At 51.7% G+C, this 24,314-nt stretch overlaps 2 protein-coding genes across 3 annotated transcripts in view; both read left to right on the forward strand.

Annotated features, from left to right (window-relative positions):
• Positions 1-2,463: 2,463 nt before the first annotated feature.
• LOC136767999 (protein INCA1) lies at positions 2,464-8,133 on the forward strand. Its single transcript, XM_066722062.1, has 6 exons — positions 2,464-2,557; positions 2,832-2,954; positions 3,218-3,263; positions 6,345-6,580; positions 6,751-6,943; positions 7,838-8,133. Exons 1-6 carry the CDS (start codon positions 2,466-2,468, stop codon positions 7,994-7,996), a joined length of 849 nt encoding a protein of 282 aa, XP_066578159.1. The 5' UTR covers positions 2,464-2,465; the 3' UTR covers positions 7,997-8,133.
• A 303-nt stretch (positions 8,134-8,436) lies between these two features.
• The window catches only part of camta2 (calmodulin binding transcription activator 2), a 29,727-nt gene continuing 13,849 nt past the window's right edge, over positions 8,437-24,314 (forward strand). Inside the window, exons 1-12 of one of the 2 annotated variants that reach the window (XM_066722301.1) lie at positions 8,437-8,479; positions 10,416-10,513; positions 12,333-12,436; positions 12,533-12,600; positions 12,902-13,037; positions 15,701-15,772; positions 15,856-16,006; positions 16,109-16,240; positions 16,359-18,499; positions 18,641-18,767; positions 19,113-19,247; positions 23,894-24,054. In XM_066722301.1, the coding sequence (XP_066578398.1) occupies positions 10,486-10,513; positions 12,333-12,436; positions 12,533-12,600; positions 12,902-13,037; positions 15,701-15,772; positions 15,856-16,006; positions 16,109-16,240; positions 16,359-18,499; positions 18,641-18,767; positions 19,113-19,247; positions 23,894-24,054 (3,255 nt within the window). In that variant the 5' untranslated portion in view covers positions 8,437-8,479; positions 10,416-10,485. The remainder of the gene's footprint in view (positions 8,480-10,415; positions 10,514-12,332; positions 12,437-12,532; positions 12,601-12,901; positions 13,038-15,700; positions 15,773-15,855; positions 16,007-16,108; positions 16,241-16,358; positions 18,500-18,640; positions 18,768-19,112; positions 19,248-23,893; positions 24,055-24,314) is intronic. The other variant, XM_066722302.1, reaches the window with a different exon arrangement.

The following is a 24,314-nucleotide window of genomic DNA, read 5'->3' on the forward strand; positions in this document are numbered from 1 at the left end:
ACAGGGTCCAAACACACTGTACTCTGAGCTCAACACAGTCCAAACACACTGTACTCTGAGCTCAACACAGTCTAAACACACTGTACTCTGAGCTCAACACAGGGTCCAAACACACTGTACTCTGAGCTCAACACAGGGTCCAAACACACTGTACTCTGAGCTCAACACAGGGTCCAAACACACTGTACTCTGAGCTCAACACAGTCTAAACACACTGTACTCTGAGCTCAACACAGGGTTTAGGTTTAGGTTGGTGTGCAGTAATATGATCGCAGTTAGGAATATTTTGCTAAACGTCCTATTTAGTCGTATGGCGGCGATGTCGCGTATTTCCGGAGAGCGACGCGTCACTCGGGCGCGTCCGGCGGCGCGGTGCACTCTGGGAAGCAGCGGCAGGAGGCGCCATTAGGAAGATCGGTGAGACGGACTCTAATTACGAAATAAACACACAGATACACGAATAAAGACGAGCAGCGTGTGTTTATCCCTGGCTCGCAAATTGACAATACAGGTACAAAAATGATATTACAGTACTAACGAGACTGCTAATGACTTTCTCAAGCTGCCTGTTTTAATGGCGTTTTAAGGGCCGCCATGTTTCTACGTCACCCATTCCTGTTTCACTGGCAACGCAATTTCGAGCCGTTTGCGTAAACATTATTATATTTATTATTATTATTTAATAAATAAGGTGCAACAATACAGTACAAAATTACAGATCAGGCGTCATACAATTACAAGTTAAAAATGACAGAAGTGCAAATATGTAAACTATACAGTTAATATGAAATCGTATAAAAACGTCTTTCATCCTGGGTCTAATGGCTGGCAAGTGCAGACAGGAGGCGCTGGAGCCACAGTGAGGGCTGAGGGACGCTCACAGTAAACACCAGGACCAGGAGGGCAGCACAATGAGACACTGTATATACACTCACCTAAAGGATTATTAGGAACACCATACTAATACTGTGTTTGACCCCCTTTCGCCTTAATTCTACGTGGCATTGATTCAACAAGGTGCTGAAAGCATTCTTTAGAAATGTTGGCCCATATTGATAGGATAGCATCTTGCAGTTGATGGAGATTTGTGGGATGCACATCCAGGCCACGAAGCTCCCGTTCCACCACATCCCAAAGATGCTCTATTGGGTTGAGATCTGGTGACTGTGGGGGCCAGTTTAGTACAGTGAACTCATTGTCATGTTCAAGAAACCAATTGGAAATGATTCGACCTTTGTGACATGGTGCATTATCCTGCTGGAAGTAGCCATCAGAGGATGGGTACATGGTGGTCATAAAGGGATGGACATGGTCAGAAACAATGCTCAGGTAGGCCGTGGCATTTAAACGATGCCCAATTGGCACTAAGGGGCCTAAAGTGTGCCAAGAAAACATCCCCCACACCATTACACCACCACCACCAGCCTGCACAGTGGTAACAAGGCATGATGGATCCATGTTCTCATTCTGTTTACGCCAAATTCTGACTCTACCATCTGAATGTCTCAACAGAAATCGAGACTCATCAGACCAGGCAACATTTTTCCAGTCTTCAACTGTCCAATTTTGGTGAGCTTGTGCAAATTGTAGCCTCTTTTTCCTATTTGTAGTGGAGATGAGTGGTACCCGGTGGGGTCTTCTGCTGTTGTAGCCCATCCGCCTCAAGGTTGTACGTGTTGTGGCTTCACAAATGCTTTGCTGCATACCTCGGTTGTAACGAGTGGTTATTTCAGTCAAAGTTGCTCTTCTATCAGCTTGAATCAGTCGGCCCATTCTCCTCTGACCTCTAGCATCAACAAGGCATTTTCGCCCACAGGACTGCCGCATACTGGATGTTTCTCCCTTTTCACACCATTCTTTGTAAACCCTAGAAATGGTTGTGCGTGAAAATCCCAGTAACTGAGCAGATTGTGAAATACTCAGACCGGCCCGTCTGGCACCAACAACCATGCCACGCTCAAAATTGCCTTAATCACCTTTCTTTCCCATTCAGACATTCAGTTTGGAGTTCAGGAGATTGTCTTGACCAGGACCACACCCCTAAATGCATTGAAGCAACTGCCATGTGATTGGTTGGTTAGATAATTGCATTAATGAGAAATTGAACAGGTGTTCCAAATAAGTGTAGTGCACAATTACAGAGAGAGCACGGCCAGGCTCGGCGTGGTGCGGGACAGGCTTGGCGTGGTGCAGACCCCTCTCACTCAGTAATCCTCTGTTCTCCTGTCACAGCCGAGTGTGAGGGGTTGTGGACGGGAGAGTCACGCTTGCCGGCTAATGAGCTCCGTGTGGAAAATCACATGTGCACCTCACCCCCCCATGCACATTCACATTCAAAATCACAAGGCTTTATCGGCACAGCCCAGGGGGGACGGACAGGCCCACTCCACTGGCACAGGCACAGGCAGTCATTATACATTGAAGACTCTCCCCCCCCCTCTCTCTCCCTCTCTCCCAGTGTCAAAATGCTCCACCCAGTGGCTGCTGGTGGTCATGGCAGCGTCCCCCTGACTCGGGCGGCAGACCAGGACAGCTGTCAGTTCTTCCCCTTCGCCAAGTGAGACGGGCTGCCGCCTCGTTAACCAGTTAACGGATCCATTAATGGGATCATTGATATTTACTCAGTGCTTAATTAACGCAAACAGAAGTGACTTATTGAAGTTTCTGTAGTGCAGTGTAATTGTTTTAACTGACTGACTGACACACTGACTGAATAAAGTGTTTCATTTATCAGTGTGACAGTATTCTCTGTGTGACAGTGTTCTGTGTGTCAGTGCCTCAGTGTGCTCTGTGTGACAGTCTTAGTGTCTCAGTGTGCTCTGTGCCCTTAGGACGTCTAGGATTGTGCGTCGTGGGTTCGAGCTGCAGTCCAGCGGACCCCCATCCGGCGCAGCACTGCCCCCCCCATGCCAGCGCAGCCATGAATTCTGGGACAGGATCCACCAGCAGCCCATGTCCGCTCCGTTACCCTCCCGTCTCCCACTATGTCACTCACACATTCACACACACACACACACACTCACTGTATTTCCACCGGACACAGGAGACGTTGTACAGCATCACAGTAATCCGAGCTCTAGTACAGTCATCTCACAGCACAGACAACACACTACAGTCCCAGTGTGTATTTATGTATTTGACTCTTTATAGTTGTGTATTTATATGCTGCTCTCGCTCCTGACGTCTTCTGATGTCTGCGTGTTTCCTCACATCTCAGGCCCGGCTCGACGCACGAGGACTGTGTGACTGTGTTCAGTCAGTCTGTGAGTGGATCAGCGTGTTAGTCAAGTGTGTCAGTCAGTCTGTGAGTGGATCAGCGTGTTAGTCAATTGTGTCAGTCAGTCTGTGAGTGGATCAGTGTGTCAGTCAGTCTGTGAGTGGATCAGTGTGTCAGTCAGTCTGTGAGTGGATCATTGTGTCAGTCAGTGTGTCAATCAGTCTGTGAGTGGATCAGTGTGTCAGTCAGTCAGTGAGTGGATCAGTGTGTCAGTCAGTGTGTCAGTCAGTCTGAGTGGATCAGTGTGTCAGTCAGTCTGTGAGTGGATCAGTGTGTCAGTCAGTCTGTGAGTGGATCAGTGTGTCAGTCAGTCTGAGTGGATCAGTGTGTCAGTCAGTCTGTGAGTGGATCAGTGTGTCAGTCAGTCTGAGTGGATCATTGTGTCAGTCAGTCAGTGAGTGGATCAGTGTGTCAGTCAGTCTGTGAGTGGATCAGTGTGTCAGTCAGTCTGTGAGTGGATCAGTGTGTCAGTCAGTGTGTCAGTCAGTCTGAGTGGATCAGTGTGTCAGTCAGTCTGTGAGTGGATCAGTGTGTCAGTCAGTCTGTGAGTGGATCAGTGTGTCAGTCAGTCTGTGAGTGGATCAGTGTGTCAGTCAGTCTGTGAGTGGATCAGTGTGTCAGTCAGTCTGAGTGGATCATTGTGTCAGTCAGTCAGTGAGTGGATCAGTGTGTCAGTCAGTCTGTGAGTGGATCAGTGTGTCAGTCAGTGTGTCAGTCAGTCTGTGAGTGGATCAGTGTGTCAGTCAGTCTGTGAGTGGATCAGTGTGTCAGTCAGTCTGTGAGTGGATCAGTGTGTCAGTCAGTCTGAGTGGATCATTGTGTCAGTCAGTCAGTGAGTGGATCAGTGTGTCAGTCAGTCTGTGAGTGGATCAGTGTGTCAGTCAGTGTGTCAGTCAGTCTGAGTGGATCAGTGTGTCAGTCAGTCTGTGAGTGGATCAGTGTGTCAGTCAGTCTGTGAGTGGATCAGTGTGTCAGTCAGTCTGTAAGTGGATCAGTGTGTCAGTCAGTCTGAGTGGATCATTGTGTCAGTCAGTCAGTGAGTGGATCAGTGTGTCAGTCAGTCTGTGAGTGGATCAGTGTGTCAGTCAGTCTGTGAGTGGATCAGTGTGTCAGTCAGTGTGTCAGTCAGTCTGTGAGTGGATCAGTGTGTCAGTCAGTCTGTGAGTGGATCAGTGTGTCAGTCAGTCTGTAAGTGGATCAGTGTGTCAGTCAGTCTGAGTGGATCATTGTGTCAGTCAGTCAGTGAGTGGATCAGTGTGTCAGTCAGTCTGTGAGTGGATCAGTGTGTCAGTCAGTCTGTGAGTGGATCAGTGTGTCAGTCAGTGTGTCAGTCAGTCTGTGAGTGGATCAGTGTGTCAGTCAGTCTGTGAGTAGATCAGTGTGTCAGTCAGTCTGTGAGTGGATCAGTGTGTCAGTCAGTGTGTCAGTCAGTCTGTGAGTAGATCAGTGTGTCAGTCTGTAAGTGGATCAGTGTGTCAGTCAGTCTGTGAGTGGATCATTGTGTCAGTCAGTGTGTCAGTCAGTCTGTGAGTGGATCAGTGTGTCAGTCAGTCTGTGAGTAGATCAGTGTGTCAGTCAGTCTGTGAGTGGATCAGTGTGTCAGTCAGTGTGTCAGTCAGTCTGTGAGTAGATCAGTGTGTCAGTCTGTAAGTGGATCAGTGTGTCAGTCAGTCTGTGAGTGGATCATTGTGTCAGTCAGTGTGTCAGTCAGTCTGTGAGTGGATCAGTGTGTCAGTCAGTCTGAGTGGATCATTGTGTCAGTCAGTCAGTGAGTGGATCAGTGTGTCAGTCAGTCTGTGACTGGATCAGTGTGTCAGTCAGTCTGTGAGTGGATCAGTGTGTCAGTCAGTCTGTGAGTGGATCAGTGTGTCAGTCAGTGTGTCAGTCAGTCTGTGAGTGGATCAGTGTGTCAGTCAGTCTGTGAGTGGATCAGTGTGTCAGTCAGTCTGTGAGTGGATCATTGTGTCAGTCAGTCAGTGAGTGGATCAGTGTGTCAGTCAGTCTGTGAGTGGATCAGTGTGTCAGTCAGTCTGTGAGTGGATCAGTGTGTCAGTCAGTGTGTCAGTCAGTCTGAGTGGATCAGTGTGTCAGTCAGTCTGTGAGTGGATCAGTGTGTCAGTCAGTCTGAGTGGATCATTGTGTCAGTCAGTCAGTGAGTGGATCAGTGTGTCAGTCAGTCTGTGAGTGGATCAGTGTGTCAGTCAGTCTGTGAGTGGATCAGTGTGTCAGTCAGTCTGTGAGTGGATCAGTGTGTCAGTCAGTCTGTGAGTGGATCAGTGTGTCAGTCAGTCTGTGAGTAGATCAGTGTGTCAGTCAGTCTGTGAGTGGATCAGTGTGTCAGTCAGTGTGTCAGTCAGTCTGTGAGTAGATCAGTGTGTCAGTCTGTAAGTGGATCAGTGTGTCAGTCAGTCTGTGAGTGGATCATTGTGTCAGTCAGTGTGTCAGTCAGTCTGTGAGTGGATCAGTGTGTCAGTCAGTCTGTAAGTGGATCAGTGTGTCAGTCAGTCTGTGAGTGGATCAGTGTGTCAGTCAGTGTGTCAGTCAGTCTGTGAATGGATCAGTGTGTCAGTCAGTCTGTGAATGGATCAGTGTGTCAGTCAGTCTGTGAGTGGATGAGTGTGTCAGTCAGTCTGTGAGTGGATCATTGTGTCAGTCAGTGTGTCAGTCAGTCTGAGTCGATCAGTGTGTCAGTCAGTGTGTCAGTCAGTCTGAGTGGATCAGTGTGTCAGTCAGTCTGTGAGTGGATCAGTGTGTCAGTCAGTCTGAGTGGATCATTGTGTCAGTCAGTGTGTCAGTCAGTCTGAATGGATCAGTGTGTCAGTCAGTCTGTGAGTGGATCAGTGTGTCAGTCAGTCTGTGAGTGGATCAGTGTGTCAGTCAGTCTGTAAGTGGATCAGTGTGTCAGTCAGTCTGTGAGTGGATCAGTGTGTCAGTCAGTCTGTGAGTGGATCATTGTGTCAGTCAGTGTGTGAGTGGATCAGTGTGTCAGTCAGTCACTGCGTCAGTCAGTCTGTGAGTGGGTCAGTGTGTCAGTCAGTCAGGTGATTGTTGGTTTGTGCATCCTCAGTATGAACAGTACAGTACAGTTGGCGGTGCAGCTGTCCGCAGGCCACGCCCAGACTCCGGGAGACGTGCCCGTACAAGGCAGAAGGAGGCGGGGCCTGAGAGGCTGCCCTCCCTCTCTGAGCTGTGCGGGAGGAGGAGGCGTGGCCTGATGCGCAGCGGCGCCCCCAGAGACGGCAGGATGGTGGCGGTACTGCGGCACCTGGAGGAGCTGAAGAAGCGGCAGAGCGCCATCAACCAGTACGGCTGTGTGTGTGTGTCAGTGTTTATCTGTCAGTGTGCATCAGAGTGTGTGTATGTGTGTTACTGTGTATTTGTCAGTGTGTGTGTGTCAGTTAGTGTGTATCTCTGAGTGTGTGTGAGTGTCATTGTGCTCAGACAAAGAGATGAATGCACAGCTGTTGTCTCAGGATGAAGGGGGAGAAGTGGGGTGGCTCCACTGGCACCCGTCTCCCCAAGGAGAGCTGTGTCCTGGAGGAGGAGCTGGGAGAGGAAGGGGGTGAGGGCCTATTGGAGCCCAGCCTGGGAGTCGGGCCCCGTGGCCCCCCGAGCCCCACGGCCACGCCCTTCCCCCCCACACCACCAGCGCACCACCAGCAGCAGGTAACACTGACTGACTGACTGATACACTGACACAGCAACTGACACACTGACTGACTGTCTGATACACTGACTGACACACTGACTGACTGACACACAGACTGACACACTAACTTACTGACTGACACACTGACTGATATACAGACTGACACACTAACTTACTGACTGATATACTGACTGACTGACTGACACACTAACTTACTGACTGGTATACTGACTGACACTTTGACTGGTAAACTGACTGACACACTTACTGACTGGTATACTGACTGACTGACTGACACACTAACTTACTGACTGACTGACTGACACACTAACTTACTGACTGACACTTTGACTGGTAAACTGACTGACACACTGACTGGTATACTGACTGACTGACTGACTGACACACTGACACAGCAACTGACACACTGACTGACTGTCTGATACACTGACTGACACACTGACTGACTGACACACAGACTGACACACTAACTTACTGACTGACACACTGACTGATATACAGACTGACACACTAACTTACTGACTGATATACTGACTGACTGACTGACACACTAACTTACTGACTGGTATACTGACTGACACTTTGACTGGTAAACTGACTGACACACTTACTGACTGACACACTGACTGGTATACTGACTGACTGACTGACACACTAACTTACTGACTGACTGACTGACTGACACACTAACTTACTGACTGACACTTTGACTGGTAAACTGACTGACACACTGACTGACACACTGACTGGTATACTGACTGACTGACTGACACACTAACTTACTGACTGACTCACTGACTGATTGACACACCGACTGACACGCTGACTGACTGACTGACACACTGACTGGCCAATCACACGGCTGCCTTCACCGGTCTCTCGTCCCGCAGCTGCTGATTGGAGGAGGCGGCGGTGAGGAGGCGTGTCTAGCCCCCGGCGGGAATCCCATGATGTCATTCGTCCTGCGGCCGATGGACAGGCAGCTGCAGGGGGCGGGGTTTCCCACAAGCCCCTCCCACAAGGAGTTCTGGGGGTTTGCAGAGGAATAGACTCGTTTATTCATTAATTGACCCTGAGCTGTGACCCTCGACCTCTGACCCCTTGTGAACCCACATCCTCTCTGCCTCCTCTGGGTGTGCTGCCCTGAGGAGCTCCTGAAACAAGTCAATAAACGCATTAAAGGAAACGGTTTAATTGGGTGTTGTAGTCGCTCTGCTTTATGTGATGTTTTCTGTCAGTCTGTTTTCATCTTTTATCTCGCTCTCCATGTCCATCTTTTCCCCTCTTCCCCTCCCTATCACCCACTTCTCTCACTCATCTCCCCTCTTTCTCCCCCTCTCCTCTATTCCCCTCTTTTCCTATTAGCCACTTCTCTCCTCTCACTCCCCTCTTTTTCCCCTCTCTTCCTATCAGCCACTTCTCTCCCAACTCTCCTCTCCCTCCTCTTTCTTCCTCTCAGCCTCTCCTCTCTCTCTCCCTGCCCGGTGACGTCAGCACACAGTTCAAGATGGCTGGCGCTGTGGAGGCGGAAGGTGAGCTCGCTGTTCGGGGTCTGTGTGGGTTTGATGGCGACTCCCGGTTCTGGGTCCCGGTCCCGGCGCGCCGTGTGTGTGTGTGTCTGTGCGGGTCCGGCCCCGTGGTCCCGGCGCCGACACGGGCAGCCCTGCGCGACTCGGCGCCCGGACATGGACGTACAAACCAGCGAGAGAAACAGACGGAGCGACACCGCCTCCGACACACGGCGTCTTCATTAGACACACATGAACACGCCGGCGCGGAGGTGTCGAGAGAGAGAGTCCATGAGGCTGTTTACACACGTCTGCTGTCACCTGTCACCGAGCGCCGCTCTCTGGGCTCCGCTCTGCGCCGGCCAGGGGGGTGTGGGCCGGGGGCGCGGCGCTCACTCGAGTCCCCGGATCGGGCCTATGAGCCGCTGCCCCGGAGAGACGGGCTGTGTGTGAGAGTGTCGGAGTGACAGTGGAGTAGGGCTGTGTGTGTGTGTGTGTGTGTGTGTGAGACAGTGGAGTAAGGCTGTGTGTGTGTGACAGTGGAGTAAGGCTGTGTGTGTGTGTGTGTGTGACAGTGGAGTAAGGCTGTGTGTGTGTGTGTGTGTGACAGTGGAGTAGGGCTGTGTGTGTGTGTGTGTGACAGTGGAGTAAGGCTGTGTGTGTGTGTGTGTGTGACAGTGGAGTAGGGCTGTGTGTGTGTGTGTGTGACAGTGGAGTAGGGCTGTGTGTGAGTGAGTGTCGGAGTGACAGTGGAGTAGGGCTGTGTGTATGTGAGAGTGTAGGAGTGACAGTGGAGTAGGGCTGTGTGTATGTGAGAGTGTAGGAGTGACAGTGGAGTAGGGCTGTGTGTATGTGAGAGTGTAGGAGTGACAGTGGAGTAGGGCTGTGTGTATGTGAGAGTGTAGGAGTGACAGTGGAGTAGGGCTGTGTGTATGTGAGAGTGTAGGAGTGACAGTGGAGTAGGGCTGTGTGTGTGTGTGTGACAGTGGAGTAGGGCTGTGTGTGTGTGTGTGTGACAGTGGAGTAGGGCTGTGTGTGACAGTGGAGTAGGGCTGTGTGTGTGAGTGAGTGTAGCAGTGACAGTACTACTGTGTGTGTGTGTGACAGTGGAGTAGGGCTGTGTGTGTGTGTGTGTGTGACAGTGGAGTAGGGCTGTGTGTGTGAGTGAGTGAGAGAGAGAGTTGGTTCGTTTCTCTCACACCGATTTCCTGCCATATTGTAATTTATACAAATCCTGTTATTACTGTCGGGTGTTGTTATTGCTGCAGTATTTTGTAATGTGTGTAAAGCTGGGGTTGTTTTTGTTAGCATGCAGTGCGTCAGTAGTATTGTTGTTCGACACAGCTTCATGTGTCTTTGTGTCAGTTATTATTCACAATATTGCGCTCCTGTCTCTTACTGTCTGTTTCTGTTTCTCTGTGGCTTCTCTCTCCCTCTCTCCCTCTCTCCATCTGTCTCTCGGATGTGTCAGTCCTCCCCTGGAGGTGGCAGGGGAGTGCCACCTTTCTCTATCCCTCTCTCAATTCAGATGCCAATCAATTCTGTTGCTCTGGGACGTGCTTTTACATCTCGTTTACAATAAAACAGTGCATGGCTACTGTTCACAATAACCACACCTGACTGACCGACTGACACACTGACTGACTGACACACTCACTGACACGCTGACTGACTGACTGACACACTCACTGACACGCTGACTGACTGACTGACACACTCACTGACACGCTGACTGACTGATACAGTGTATTGATGTTGTATTGATCTCTCTCAGTGTATTGATGTTGTATTGATCAATCTCAGTGTATTGACGGTGTATTGATCTCTCAGTGTATTGATCTCTATCAGTGTATTGACGGTGTATTGATCTCTCAGTGTATTGATCTCTATCAGTGTATTGATGGTGTATTGATCTCCTTCAGTGTATTGACGGTGTTATTGATCTCTCTCTCTCTCTCAGTGTATTGGTCTGCAGTGCAGTGCCCGCCCCCCTGCCTGCAGTGAGCCCCCCCGGCCGCCACTGCATCGCCATGAACATCAAGGACACGACTGAGCCCGGTGAGGATGCCTGCTGCACAGCTACACAACACACGTCTAGAACTGCAGCGTGTCACAACCTCACAGCGCTGACACAGAGACGCACAACACAACTACAGTGTCACAACCTCACAGTGCTGACAGAGACGCACAGCACAACTACAGTGTCACAACCTCACAGCGTTGACACAGAGACGCACAACACAACTACAGTGTCACAACCTCACAGTGCTGACAGAGACGCACAGCACAACTACAGTGTCACAACCTCACAGTGCTGACACAGAGACGCACAGCACAACTACAGTGTCACAACCTCACAGTGCTGACACAGAGACGCACAGCACAACTACAGTGTCACAACCTCACAGTGCTGACAGAGACGCACAGCACAACTACAGTGTCACAACCTCACAGTGCTGACACAGAGACGCACAGCACAACTACAGTGTCACAACCTCACAGTGCTGACACAGAGACGCACAGCACAACTACAGTGTCACAACCTCACAGTGCTGACACAGAGACGCACAGCACAACTACAGTGTCACAACCTCACAGTGCTGACACAGAGACGCACAACACAACTACAGTGTCACAACCTCACAGTGCTGACACAGAGACGCACAGCACAACTACAGTGTCACAACCTCACAGTGCTGACACAGAGACGCACAGCACAACTACAGTGTCACAACCTCACAGCGTTGACACAGAGACGCACAGCACAACTACAGTGTCACAACCTCACAGCGCTGACACAGAGACGCACAGCACAACTACAGTGTCACAACCTCACAGCGCTGACACAGAGACGCACAGCACAACTACAGTGTCACAACCTCACAGTGCTGACACAGAGACGCACAACACAACTACAGTGTCACAACCTCACAGTGCTGACACAGAGACGCACAGCACAACTACAGTGTCACAACCTCACAGTGCTGACAGAGACGCACAGCACAACTACAGTGTCACAACCTCACAGTGCTGACAGAGACGCACAACACAACTACAGTGTCACAACCTCACAGTGCTGACACAGAGACGCACAACACAACTACAGTGTCACAACCTCATAGCGCTGACACAGACGCACAACACAACTACAGTGTCACAACCTCATAGCGCTGACACAGACGCACAACACAACTACAGTGTCACAACCTCACAGTGCTGACACAGAGACGCACAACACAACTACAGTGTCACAACCTCACAGTGCTGACACAGAGACGCACAACACAACTACAGTGTCACAACCTCACAGTGCTGACACAGAGACGCACAACACAACTACAGTGTCACAACCTCACAGTGCTGACACAGAGACGCACAACACAACTACAGTGTCACAACCTCACAGTGCTGACACAGAGACGCACAACACAACTACAGTGTCACAACCTCACAGTGCTGACACAGAGACGCACAGCACAACTACAGTGTCACAACCTCACAGTGCTGACACAGAGACGCACAACACAACTACAGTGTCACAACCTCACAGTGCTGACACAGAGACGCACAGCACAACTACAGTGTCACAACCTCACAGTGCTGACACAGAGACGCACAACACAACTACAGTGTCACAACCTCACAGTGCTGACACAGAGACGCACAACACAACTACAGTGTCACAACCTCACAGTGCTGACAGAGACGCACAGCACAACTACAGTGTCACAACCTCACAGTGCTGACAGAGACGCACAGCACAACTACAGTGTCACAACCTCACAGTGCTGACAGAGACGCACAACACAACTACAGTGTCACAACCTCACAGCAGACTGACCTCTCTGTCTGTCTCTGTGTCCGTCTGTGTGCCCAGAGAGGAACAGTCAGATGAAAGTGTTTCTGCCCAACAAGCTCCTGGAGTGCCTCCCCCACAGCGCGGCGCTGCCCACTGAGAGACTGCGCTGGAACACCAACGAGGTGGGGTGGAGGAGAGTGTGTTTGTGTGAGAGGGAGGGAGGGACAGGGGGAGGTAGAGGTATAGAGAGTCTGACTGTATCTCTGCTCCTCCTTCAGGAAATCGCCTCTTACCTGATATCATTTGACAAGCATGAGGAGTGGCTGTCCTGCTCTCTCAAGACCAGGTAACTCTCACCTGCACACTCTTGCACACTCCTGCACAGGTCGTGCAGTGCGGTCTTATCCTTCTCGAAGTGCAAATGTTGCACGCTTTCATTTCCTCCCTGATTAGGCAAAGGATTCCCCGACTTCATCCACAGTCTCTTCTCAGTCCTCTCCTTCCTCCTTCTCCTCTTCATCTGCTGGTGATTCAGTGGAGTCTTCCCAAAACACTGACATCTGTCTGTCTCACCTGAGGTCACCTGTACTGACCTGAACGTGACCTGCGCCGGGCTACGCTCACCTGCACTCCTCTCTCTCTCTCAGGCCCCTGAACGGCTCCATCATCCTCTACAACAGGAAGAAGGTGAAGTACCGCAAGGATGGCTACTGCTGGAAGAAGAGGAAGGATGGGAAGACGACGCGGGAGGACCACATGAAGCTCAAGGTTCAGGGAATGGAGGTGAGGCCCCTGCTTGACCCCCAACTGGCCCCCCCACCATGGTACTGCTCCCACCATCAGCCCCCACACTTCCCAGCCCACCCCACAGCACCGCCAGAGATCCTCTGTTTAAATGAGTCAACGCCCCCTTTTCTCCCGTCTTTGAGCCGCAGTGCATTATGGGAGTGGTAAAGAGTTTCGGTGTAGGATACAGTAGTCTACATAGATGCAACATCATCCTTGTTTGTTTTAAGGACCATTGTTATGTACAAATACATATCTGTTCAGATTTGGTACTGATGGTTTACTGCTTGTAATGTAATATATGTTAATAATTATTTCCCAACTTCAAGGTCTCTATGTATTTTATAGTAAGTCATAACACTGCATGAAATATTACAGCCTTTTACAGTATTTTGACAGTACTCTCTTTATTCTTCTTAATGTAAATTACTTATTCATTAAACGCTTCATCCATTAGCCGCTTTAAAACGTATTTCATGTTTTGATATTTTATTAAGGACCATACTGATCTCGTAAAAGTACTTTTCACTCAAAAGTACAAAAGTATATGTGCTGTATTGTGATAGCAGTTTCCTTACGCTAGTCCAAAGTATTCCTGGAGTTTCGACATCGATACGCTGTCGCCGCTGGGAAATGAGGTTTGCTCATATGAGTTTTTGTCTTCAAAAAAAAAAATTCGAAGCATTGCGGAGAAACCTTAGAGACGGAACCGGAAGGAGGTGGGATGTTTAGGGCCCTATGAAATCCGTGTTTTTTTTATTTTCCAAATTCCGTTTTTTCCATTTAAATTTTTCTGAATTCTGTGTTTTACGATGTACACTAATTTTATCATCAGAAAGAGTCTAATAATGTGAATGAATAAAACGTCGATTTAATAAGATATAACAGTACATTTATAATGATGCAACACAACATTGCACTTTTTTTTCAAGGCAAGTGCTTCAATACAGAGCTCTACAAAGTGTTTAATTAAAAATGAAAAAGTAATGCAAGAATCTAGTCAACAATGCAGCAAGCAAGTAAAATCTCAAGTTATACTTACGTAAGAAAACAACGTTGCATTCATTGTTTTTTGTAAAATAAAGTGCTTCGCATAAGTGTTTCATTATAAATGAAAAAACAAAAAATTCTTGCAACAATCTAGGCAGTAATGCAGCAATAGGCAAAACCTATGGAACTACCTTATGAGCTCCTATGTCCTATTGGCAAAGGTGTGTGATTGTTCTGCCTGTGATCCAGTGCACTGTGAGTCTTTGTTTTGTCCAGTTGCACCCCAGGGGGGCTGGCAGGGGTAAATCTGGGCAGAGTGGATGCCCAAACTGGATCAGCTTGCTGGAAAAAAAATCAAATTGTTTCTTTTTTACTTTATTGCACATTTTCCACTTATAATATATACTGTATTATAAGTACATAATACATGCATACATGCATAGCTTAAGCTGTTCTGAATCCATAGATCAGCCATATCATTATGAGCACTGACAGGTGAAGTGAATGACACTGATAATCTCGTTATCATGGCACCTGTCAGTGGGTGGGATATATTAGGCAGCAAGTGAAAATTTTGTCCTCAAAGTTGATGTGTTAGAAGCAGGAAAAATGGGCAGCGTAAGGATCTCAGCGACTTTGACAAGGGCCAAACTGTGATGGCTAGACGACTGGGTCACAGCATCTCCAAAACTGCAGCTCTTGTGGGGTGTTCCCAGTCTGCAGTGGTCAGTACCTATCAAAAGTGGTCCAAGGAAGGAAAAGCGCTGAACCGGCGAAAAAAGTGAATGCTGGTTCTGATAGAAAGGTGTCAGAACACACAGTGCGTCGCAGTTTGTTGCGTATGGGGCTGCGTAGCCGCAGACCAGTCAGGGTGCCCATGCTGACCCCTGTCCACTGCCGAAAGCGCCTACAATGGGCACGTGAGCATCAGAACTGGACCACAGAGCAATGGAAGAAGGTGGCCTGGTCTGATGAATCACGAGTTCAAGGTGTTGACTTGGCCTCCAAATTCCCCAGATCTCAATCCAATCGAGCATCTGTGGGATGTGCTGCATGTCTTTATCTCAAATCGTTTATCAGATAATTAATACTTCATAATTGATGCCCAAATTTTGGGTGGATCCGCCTAAATCGTCTTCAGAGGGGATTTATTAGATAATTTTTTTTTATCAATTTCAGCAAAATTCTGCAATATTCCACGTTTTACAGTTTATTCAATTTTTAGTACCAAATTCCTGATTCTGTCCGCATTTTCGGCATCGTGGAAATCATAGGGCCCTAGATGTTTTGTATGGCCGGGAACTCTTGTGTGCTCGACCAGAACGCTTGTGTCTGACACCGGTGGTGCTTTTCTCCCTATCTATATAATGAAAAACCTGCTTCATTTCATATTCAAAGATATCTCTTTTAAAAACAAATGCATTTTTGAACATGATGCACCTGGGTTGTATTACCTGCATTCTTAACATAAGTTATTTCAACAGCAGCGTTTTCTCCTGCCTGAAAAGAGCACTTCATCACCGCAGTGTCTAGTAGCAACTTCATGAATATTCATGAGCGCAAAAGAATGCTGAGTTGAGGATCTTGGGTACCGTGCTCAATGGGTATTGCAGACCATAGAGTCTGACCCTCATAGTCCGGTCTCTTTAACCTCTACTCTGTCTCCGCAGTGTCTCTATGGCTGCTATGTCCATTCCTCCATCGTCCCCACATTCCACAGGAGGTGCTACTGGCTGCTGCAGGTGGGTCTGTGTGTCCCTGTGTGTCCCAGTGTGTCCCTGTCTGTCCCCGTGTCCCAGTGTGACCCTGTGTCCTGTCCCTACAGAACCCGGACATCGTGCTGGTGCACTACCTGAACGTGCCGTCGGCAGAGGAGGGCGGGAAGGTGTGTAGCCCGGCGCTGTGCTCCGCCCCCGAGAGGAGGGAGTGGCTGCGCCTGGGCCGGGACGAGCTGATTGGACAGATCAAGCCCATGTGTGAGTGTGTGTGTGTCTGTCGGCGTGAGAGTGTGTGTGTGTGTGTGTGTCTGTACGTGTGTTGTGTGTTGTATGTGTGTTGGTTCTGACTGTCCACCTCAGTCCACAGTGTGAAGTGGTCCTGCAGTAACGGCTCCTCTGAGTTCTCCATCGAGCAGCTGGTGGAGCACATCCTGGGCCAGCAGAGCAAGCCGCAGCCGCGGACCCACGCCTGCCTGTGCAGCACCGCGCTGGGTGAGAGGGGGCTGGGGAGGGGGCTGGGGAGGGGGAGGAAGCGAGGTAGTGAGAGAGAGGGTGTGAGGTTAGCGATCAGACGAAACACTAGTCTAATTCTTTTGTCTCCTCCTCTCAGGTTCCATCGTCCCTCACCGGTGTAACAGCACCAGGCACCGCATCATCTCGCCCAAGCTGTCCCCCCGTCCCTCGCCCTACCCCGCCCTGACGGAGGTGCAGAACCTGGCCGGGGGGGAGGGGGCCCGGGAGGGGGCAGGCGAGGGCGGGGAGCGCAAGGTGGGGCCCCCAGGGGCCAACCAGACACCGCCACCGCAAACGCAACCGACGCAACCACCACAGACACCACAGGCACCGCAGGCACAGCCACAGGCGCAGCCGAATGGTAAGGTGGGGGTGCGCGGCCTGGTGGGGCCCCCCCCTCTCTCCGCCAGCCAGCCCCCCGCCTCCCCCTCCCCCTCCCCCTCGGCCCCCCCCCCGCCCCGCGGCTCCCCGCTGCTCCCCAGCAACGGTTTCTACGGCGATCCGCGCGGCATGGCCACGGTGACGCTGCCTCAGAACGCGGTAATCGTCATGGCGACGCCCATCAGCGCCGAGGGGGGGGGCGGCCCCAAGCCAGACGGGGCCCTTACTCTGTTCCAGCGCCAGTCCACCACCACAGACGGTGCCCTCCCGCTCACCCCACCCACCCGGCTGCTGCTGACGCCCCCCGAGCCCCCTGCCACGCCCCCCCCCGCGCCCTCCCCCTCCCCCGAGACCCCCGCCACGGCCCCCCCTGCGCACCCCACCCCCGGGGTTGCCACCCTGAGCCTCACACTCCTCCCCAGCGCAGTGATGGGTGGGCTGCTGCTCACCGACCGCCTGGTGTCCCGGCCGGAGTCCGTCCTGCTCCCTCCCCCTCCCGCACCTTCCACTTCCACTTCCTCTTCCTCCTCCTCTACCACCTCCTGCGCCCTCTCCCCCAGCTCCACCCCCTTGCCCTTCGACCCCGACTCCTTCCTGAACAGCCCGAAGCGCGGCCAGACCTATGGGGGTCCCGCCTCCAGCCGTGAGCCCCTCCTCCCCCTCCCGCCCCCTCCCTCCGTTCCACCTTCCCTGTCCCCCCCCTCACCCTCCTCCTCCTCTCACACCCCCTCCCTCATGCTCTCCCTCTCCCCCCCCTCGTCCTCCTCCTCCTCCTCTTCCTCCTCCTCCTCTTCCACCTCCCCCTCCTCCCTGTCCTCCCTCTCTTCCTCGACCGAGAGGGAGGGAGCAGAGGGCGGGGCAGAGAGAGAGCGAGGGAGAGACGCAGAGTACTTGTTTACAGACGCCGCCGCCGCCACCTCCTCCTCCCCCTCCTCCCTCACGCCGTCTCTCTCCCTCTCGCTCTTCTCTCGCTCCCTCTTGCCCCTGTCCCTGGGCACGGTGGGGGTCCCGGTGCAGTTGACCGGCCCTGCAGGGGAGGACACGGGGGCAGCGGAGGGGCAGGAGAGGGAGTCCTGCCCTGCGGAGCTGCAGACGCACACACAACCACCACAACAACAACCACAACCACCACAACAACAACAACAACAACAACAACAGCAGCAGCAGCAGCAGCAGCAGCAACAACCACCACAACCACACCCCCCACAACAGCTCCTGATCATGCAGCCCAAGGCGCCGAGCCCACAGTTCCGGCCGCCGGACAGCAGTGGTGTCAGAGTCAAGCAAGAGAGGGGGTCCCCTTTCGCCCGGGCGGAGGGGGAGGGCGAGGAGACCCCCATGGAGACGAACAGCGCAGAGGGGGCGGAGCCGGTAGGGAAGGAGGAGCGGGACGAGGGACGGGGACAGGGACAGGGACAGGGACAGGGACAGGGAGAGGAAGATGCCGAGCTCTACAGAATGATCCACCCGGGCGTGGCGGCGGGAGGGGGAGGGAGCTGCCGGCTGGCGGAGCCGTTCGAGCTCTGCTTCGACAGCCAGCTGCCCGACCTCATCTCGGAGTTCATCGCCGAGGAGGACCAGCGGAGCGCGGAGGGGGAGGGCCCCGGGTCCTGTGCCCCGCACCCCGCCTCCTACCCCTCGCACCCCACTGCCCCGGCCCGCTCCGCCACCCCCGCAGCCCCGCTGCCGGGGCAGTCCAGCGGGGGGCGATGCATCTTCTCCCAGCTGTCCCAGCTCGCCCCCGGGCCCTTCCTCCCCTTCCCCAGCCTGAACCCCCTGGCTCCCTCCCCGATGGCGGCGCCAGGACGGAGGCTCGTGCACATCACCGACTTCTCCCCAGAGTGGTCCTACCCTGAGGTGAGGGGGCTGCTGGGAAGTGTAGTTCTAAGAGTGTCAGTGTGTGTGTGTGTGTTATTATGTGTGTTTTTGTGTGTGTGTCTGTGCATGTTTTAGTGTGTGTGTGTGTGAGTGAGTGTATTAACCCTATGTGTGCTGCAGGGCGGGGTGAAGGTTCTGATCACCGGCCCGTGGGCGGATCTAACCGGATGCTACTCCTGCCTGTTTGACCAGACCTGCGTCCCGGCCGCCGTGATTCAGCCCGGAGTGCTGCGCTGCTACTGCCCCGGTAACACACTGCACTGTACACGCTACACAACACTGTACAACACACTGCACTGTACAAGTTACACAACACTGTACAACACACTGCACTGTACACGCTACACAACACTGTACAACACACTGCACTGTACATGCTACACAACACTGTACAACACACTGCACTGTATACGCTACACAAAACTGTACAACAAACTGCACTGTACATGCTACACAACACTGTACATGATATACAACACTGACCAGCAGAGGGCAGTGTGTCACAGGCAGTGTCGGCAGCAGAGGGCAGTGTGTTATGTGTTACTGTGCTCTGTGCTAGTACTGATAACCTCTCTCTCTCTCTCTCTCTCAGCTCATGAGGCAGGCGTGGTGTCTCTGCAGGTGTGTGAGGGGGGGACTCTGCTCTCCGGGTCGGTGCTGTTTGAATATCGGGCTCGCCGCGCCCCCCCGCCGCCCGGCTCCCAGCTCGACTGGCTGTCTCTGGATGGTAAGAGAGGCCTGTTGTGAGTGTGTGTGAGTGTCTATGTGTGTGAGTGTTACATAATTCAGAGTGAGAGTGAGGGGGCACTGCAGACAGGACTATCAGTTTGGAGCACAGTTACCCCCTGTGTGCTGCGGCGGGGCAGGACTAGCACGGCTTTAGGAAACAGTTGGCATGGGTGGGGCTGACCCAGTTGAGCGGCACCAGCTGCCCGTGTGTCTGACTGATTATCTGGGATCAATTAGTGGTAATTATCACAGCGGGGGGCCCGAGGGGTTAGGGCTCCAGGGAGGGGGAAGCTCTCCTGACGCCACTTCACCAGGAAGGATTAAATACACACTGAGAGACAGACACACACACACACTCATGCTGAGACACGGAGAGAGACACTTGAGTCAGACTGCATTTTGTAGTTTAAGGTGTGAATAGTTTCCAGCCTCCAGTTTTTGAACCCAAACTCCCAGAATGCCGTGTTCTTTTCCTTTGACCTTCCTGTCCCACATTCACTTCCTGGGGCAGCTGGACCTGATGACAGTGCAATGCAAACACAGGCGGCCATGTTTAGTGTATGGGACTGAGACACAGAGAGACAGACAGAGCCCCCCCCGCCTGAGCCCTCATGTCCTCTGCTCCCCTGACCTCCACCTCCCCCTCTCTGTGTGATCCCTTGTTCTTCATTTAGCCCTCAGCCTCAGTGCGGATGTGGGATTGAAGTGGTTCCCTCTCTCTCTCTCTCTCTCTCTCTCTCTCTCCCTGAATGGAAACCCAGTACAGCTCAGAGCTACACACTGATACTCTGGAAAGCCCTGTGGTTGGGGGCAGAGAGTTTGCCTATTTTAAATTTCCTAGAAGCTCTCCAGCACCCCCCCCCTCTGACGTCATGGCTCTGGCCAGGGTTGTGTGGTGTCGGTGAGACTGGGGGGTTGGGGTGTTTAGCGCTGGATGGGGTTGTGTGGTGTCAGTGAGACGCACCGTACTGAGTTGTAGTGCGGAGAGGGAGAGGGAGAGAGGGTGAGAGGGAGAGGGAGAGGGAGAGAGGGTGAGAGGGAGAGGGAGAGGGAGAGGGAGAGGGAGAGGGAGAGTTGCTATGTATTTATTTTGTTGTTGTTCTTGTTGTATGTTGTGTAAACCTGCTCCTGATGGTCCGGCCAATAAATCTCAGAGGTGTGGGAGGGGGGATATTTTCCGTGCTGCGGTGCCCCGGGCTGCCCCCCCACCCCGTGATTAATGCGCAGTAGCTGCCTCTAGCTGTCAACACCCCCCCACACACACACACATCCACAGGGACATGGGGCTCGGGTTTCACTCTTGGCGCTGAAACACTCTCACAGTTGTGGAGCATTAGACGCGCGCACACACGCAAACGTACACACTCACACACACACACACACACACACACACACAGTCCAGTCAGTTACCCTGCAGTCCAGTCAGTTACCCTGCAGTCCAGTCAGTTACCCTGCAGTCCAGTCAGTGACTCTGCAGTCCAGTCCAGTCCAGTCAGTGACTCTGCAGTCCAGTCCAGTCCAGTCCAGTAAAGTCAGTGTCTCTACAGTCCAGTCCAGTCTAGTCCAGTCCAATCCAGTCAGTGACTCTGCAGTCCAGTCCAGTCTAGTCCAGTCCAGTCCAGTCAGTGACTCTGAGCAGTCCAGTCCAGTCCAGTCCAGTCCAGTAAAGTCAGTGTCTCTACAGTCCAGTCCAGTCCAGCCCAGTCCAGTCCAACCAGTGACTCTGCAGCAGTCCAGTCCAGTCCAGTCCAGTCCAGTCAGTGTCTCTATTCTCAGGACTGCTCTATATCAATCAGTGTTCAGAATCACACCTGTGCTCCATACCTGTGGAGAGCAGGGCATTACTATTTCTGCCCGAGTGTTAAACCTATTTAAACTCCTCAGTCATGGCCGGGTGGGCGGTGGCGTCAGAGTCCACAGTGGTTTTGTCATAATGCAGCAACTCGGCAGAGCCCCGGATAGGGTGCAAACCGCCAGCCAGCCCCCCTACCCCCCCCCACAAGCTCCTCCTCTTCTTCCGTCTCTCTCGCTCTCTCTCAATCCTATCCTTCCCTCCCTCCCTCGGAGTGTGTCCCCGGCCGTGTGCGTGTGTGCACTCCCTCTCCCGTCTCTTGGCCTCCGCGCAGGACAGACACAGATGCAGGGACACGGGGACACCTGGACACAGAGATTTAGAGGCAGAATTCTCCTGGGAATTTGGGAATTTTCCAACTGACGGGAATTAGTAAATGAGGAGCAGGGGGTGAGGAGGAGGAGGCGGAAACAACCAGTCTGGCAGTGTGTAACAGGAGGGTCAGTGTGTCAACTCTGCGGCGGTCAGTGCGTCAGCTCTGCGGTGGTCAGTGCATCAGCTCTGTGGTGGTCCGTGCGTAATTTTGCAGTGGTCGAGTGCGTCAGCTCTGCGGTGGTCAGTAGATGTCGGGTGGTCAGTATGTGGGTCTGGTCACCTCACTGACTGCTGACCTCTGACCCCCGGCCAAAAGCTTTCAGCCGAAAGTTTTGGGGATTGTTTTACTTTTTCTTAGTGGATTTGGATCACTGCTCTCCTCCTCTGTCCTCTCTCCTCTTTCGTCCTTTCTTTTCTCATCCTCTCCTCTCTTTCTCACATCCATTCTGTCCCCCATCTCTCTCTCTCCCACCCTCTCTCTCTCTCTCTCTCTCTCACTGTGTTTTAGTCTCTGTAGTCAGTGTGCCGTCCCAGACAGACAGGAGTTCTGCAACGCACACAACACACTCGACAAAAGCAGCACACGACTACATCATCACACACAACAACACACACGACCACAACAACGCACACGTAGACAACAGACACACAAGACGGGCGGAGACGGACACTCCGATGTGTCCGGGTTCTGATTTCCTGATCGCCAGGGGATCTGGGGCGGGACACAGAGTGGGGGGAGGAACTACAGAGGTGTGAAGTGTCCGTCCAGCATTGCGTCACGACCCCCCCGACTCCGGCACACAGACACACACACACATGGAGGCTCTTTATCACTGATACTGCGACCCCCCCCCCCCCCCCCCCCCCCGGTGCAGCAATAATCACCTCGTTAGGAGCAGCTCGTTAAACAGTCTCAGTGGGAGTGGAGTCTGCGGCCAGAGCCACTGTGGGAATGGACAGGAGCAAGGACCCTGTAGGTAGGGACCTGAGAGAGTGTGTGTGTGTGTGTGTGTGTGTGTGTCTGTGTTTTTGTATTAGTGTTTGTGTGTCTGTATAGTATTATTGTAATTCATCATGGTGCAATGCAGTAAAACAAAGTCACGTACTGCAGTAGAATGTAGTAAAATACAATAAAGTACTACATTAGAATCCAGTAAAATACAATAAAGTACTGTATTAGAATGCAGTAAAATACAATAAAGTACTACATTAGAATCCAGTAAAATACAATAAAGTACTGTATTAGAATGCAGTAAAATACAATAAAGTAATACATTAGAATCCAGGGCAGTGCAGTTTACTACAGTATGGTACAATGCAGTAAAATACAGTAAAGTACTACATTAGAATGCAGAAAAATACAATAAAGTACTGTATTAGAATGCAGTAAAATACAATAAAGTAATACATTAGAATCCAGGGCAGTGCAGTTTACTACAGTATGGTACAATGCAGTAAAATACAGTAAAGTACTACATTAGAATGCAGAAAAATACAGTAAAGTACTGTATTAGAATGCAGTAAAATACAATAAAGTACTACATTAGAATCCAGTAAAATACAATAAAGTACTGTATTAGAATGCAGTAAAGTACAATAAAGTACTACAGTAGAATGCAGTGCAGGGCAGTTTGCTACAGTTTGGTACAATGCAGTATAGTACCGCAGTACAGTGCAGTTACCTACAGTATGGTGCAATAGTTATAAACTACAACAGAATGCAGTACAGTGCAGTTTACTACAGTAAAGTACAATTAAGTACTGCAGTAAAATACAGTAAAGTACTGCAGTACAGTGCAGTTTACGACAGTGCAGGATAGTTCTGTCAGATAAACCACAATCGATCTTCAATGACTCAGAAACAACAGTGAAAATGAGAATGCTTGGAATAATGAATTCCAGTGAAGATGATGATGATAATTGTATTGTTTCTCAGTAAAAGCTGAGGGTCAGAGAGCAGTCTGGGGACAGGGGGTCCTGGGGGCTTTCCTCTGAGTGAGTGTGTGTGTGAGAGAGAGAGAGAGAGAGAGAGTGTGTGTGTGTGTGTGTGTGTGTGTGTGTGTGTGTGTTTGCACAGCGACAGGTTCACATTGCTGGGGCAGGACACCCCCTCGCACCCCCGCCGGCCCCCTCCTCAGACACATTCCTCGGGACAGGAATGGGGTCAGGGGTCGGCTGAGAGGGACATACTTTCCGTGTGAGAAAAACAGAGTGAGGGAGGGAGGAGGAGGAGGAGGAGGAGGAGGGAGAGAGAGGGAAAGGGAGAAAGGGAGGGGGGGAAAGTGAGAGAGGGAGGGAGAGATGGAGGGATTGTGCTGGTTGCAGTGTATGTCAGTAATATATAGCAGTGGGTAATAATAATAATAATAATATAATGCTGATGCTGTCTGTATGTGCCAGTGCAGTGTGTCGTGTGTGTAGAGTGTCAGGGGTGGGGGTGTGCGTAACGGCCCTGGCTGTTCTCTCTGCCCCCCCAGACAGCCAGTTCCGCATGTCCATCCTGGAGCGCCTGGAGCAGATGGAGCGCAGGATGGCCGAGATGACACAACAGCAGCAACAACAGCAGACACAACAACAACAACAACAACAGCAACAACAACAACCACAGAATGGCCAGGACAGCACACACAGCACACAGGTACGGTATTGTGTAATACAGCAGTCACACACACACACACACGTACACACACACACACACACAGGTACACTGCAGTGATCTTCATTAGAGTGGGTTTCCCTTCCCTTCTTCCTGTATCTCTTGACATTTCTCTCCCTCCCCCTCCGTCCCAGTGTAACAGTAGTCCGGGGCTTGTGCTGCGTCCGAGGCGGGGCATCTGGCCGCGCTCCTGTCTCGGGTATTAAAATAGACGAGAGGGAGGGGGAGGGCAGCGTGCAGAC

Source organism: Amia ocellicauda, chromosome 14, assembly GCF_036373705.1.
Source record: "Amia ocellicauda isolate fAmiCal2 chromosome 14, fAmiCal2.hap1, whole genome shotgun sequence".
In the NCBI taxonomy this organism is placed as follows: domain Eukaryota; kingdom Metazoa; phylum Chordata; class Actinopteri; order Amiiformes; family Amiidae; genus Amia; species Amia ocellicauda.

Bases quoted from the DNA above. Each gene is read 5' to 3' on its own strand.
- LOC136767999 (XM_066722062.1), top strand. From the start codon at position 2,466: ATGCTCCACCCAGTGGCTGCTGGTGGTCATGGCAGCGTCCCCCTGACT. The intron at 3,264-6,344 runs GTGAGTGGATCA...GTGCATCCTCAG, and splicing joins TGACTGTGTTCAGTCAGTCT to TATGAACAGTACAGTACAGT. The intron at 6,581-6,750 runs GTACGGCTGTGT...CTGTTGTCTCAG, and splicing joins CGGCAGAGCGCCATCAACCA to GATGAAGGGGGAGAAGTGGG.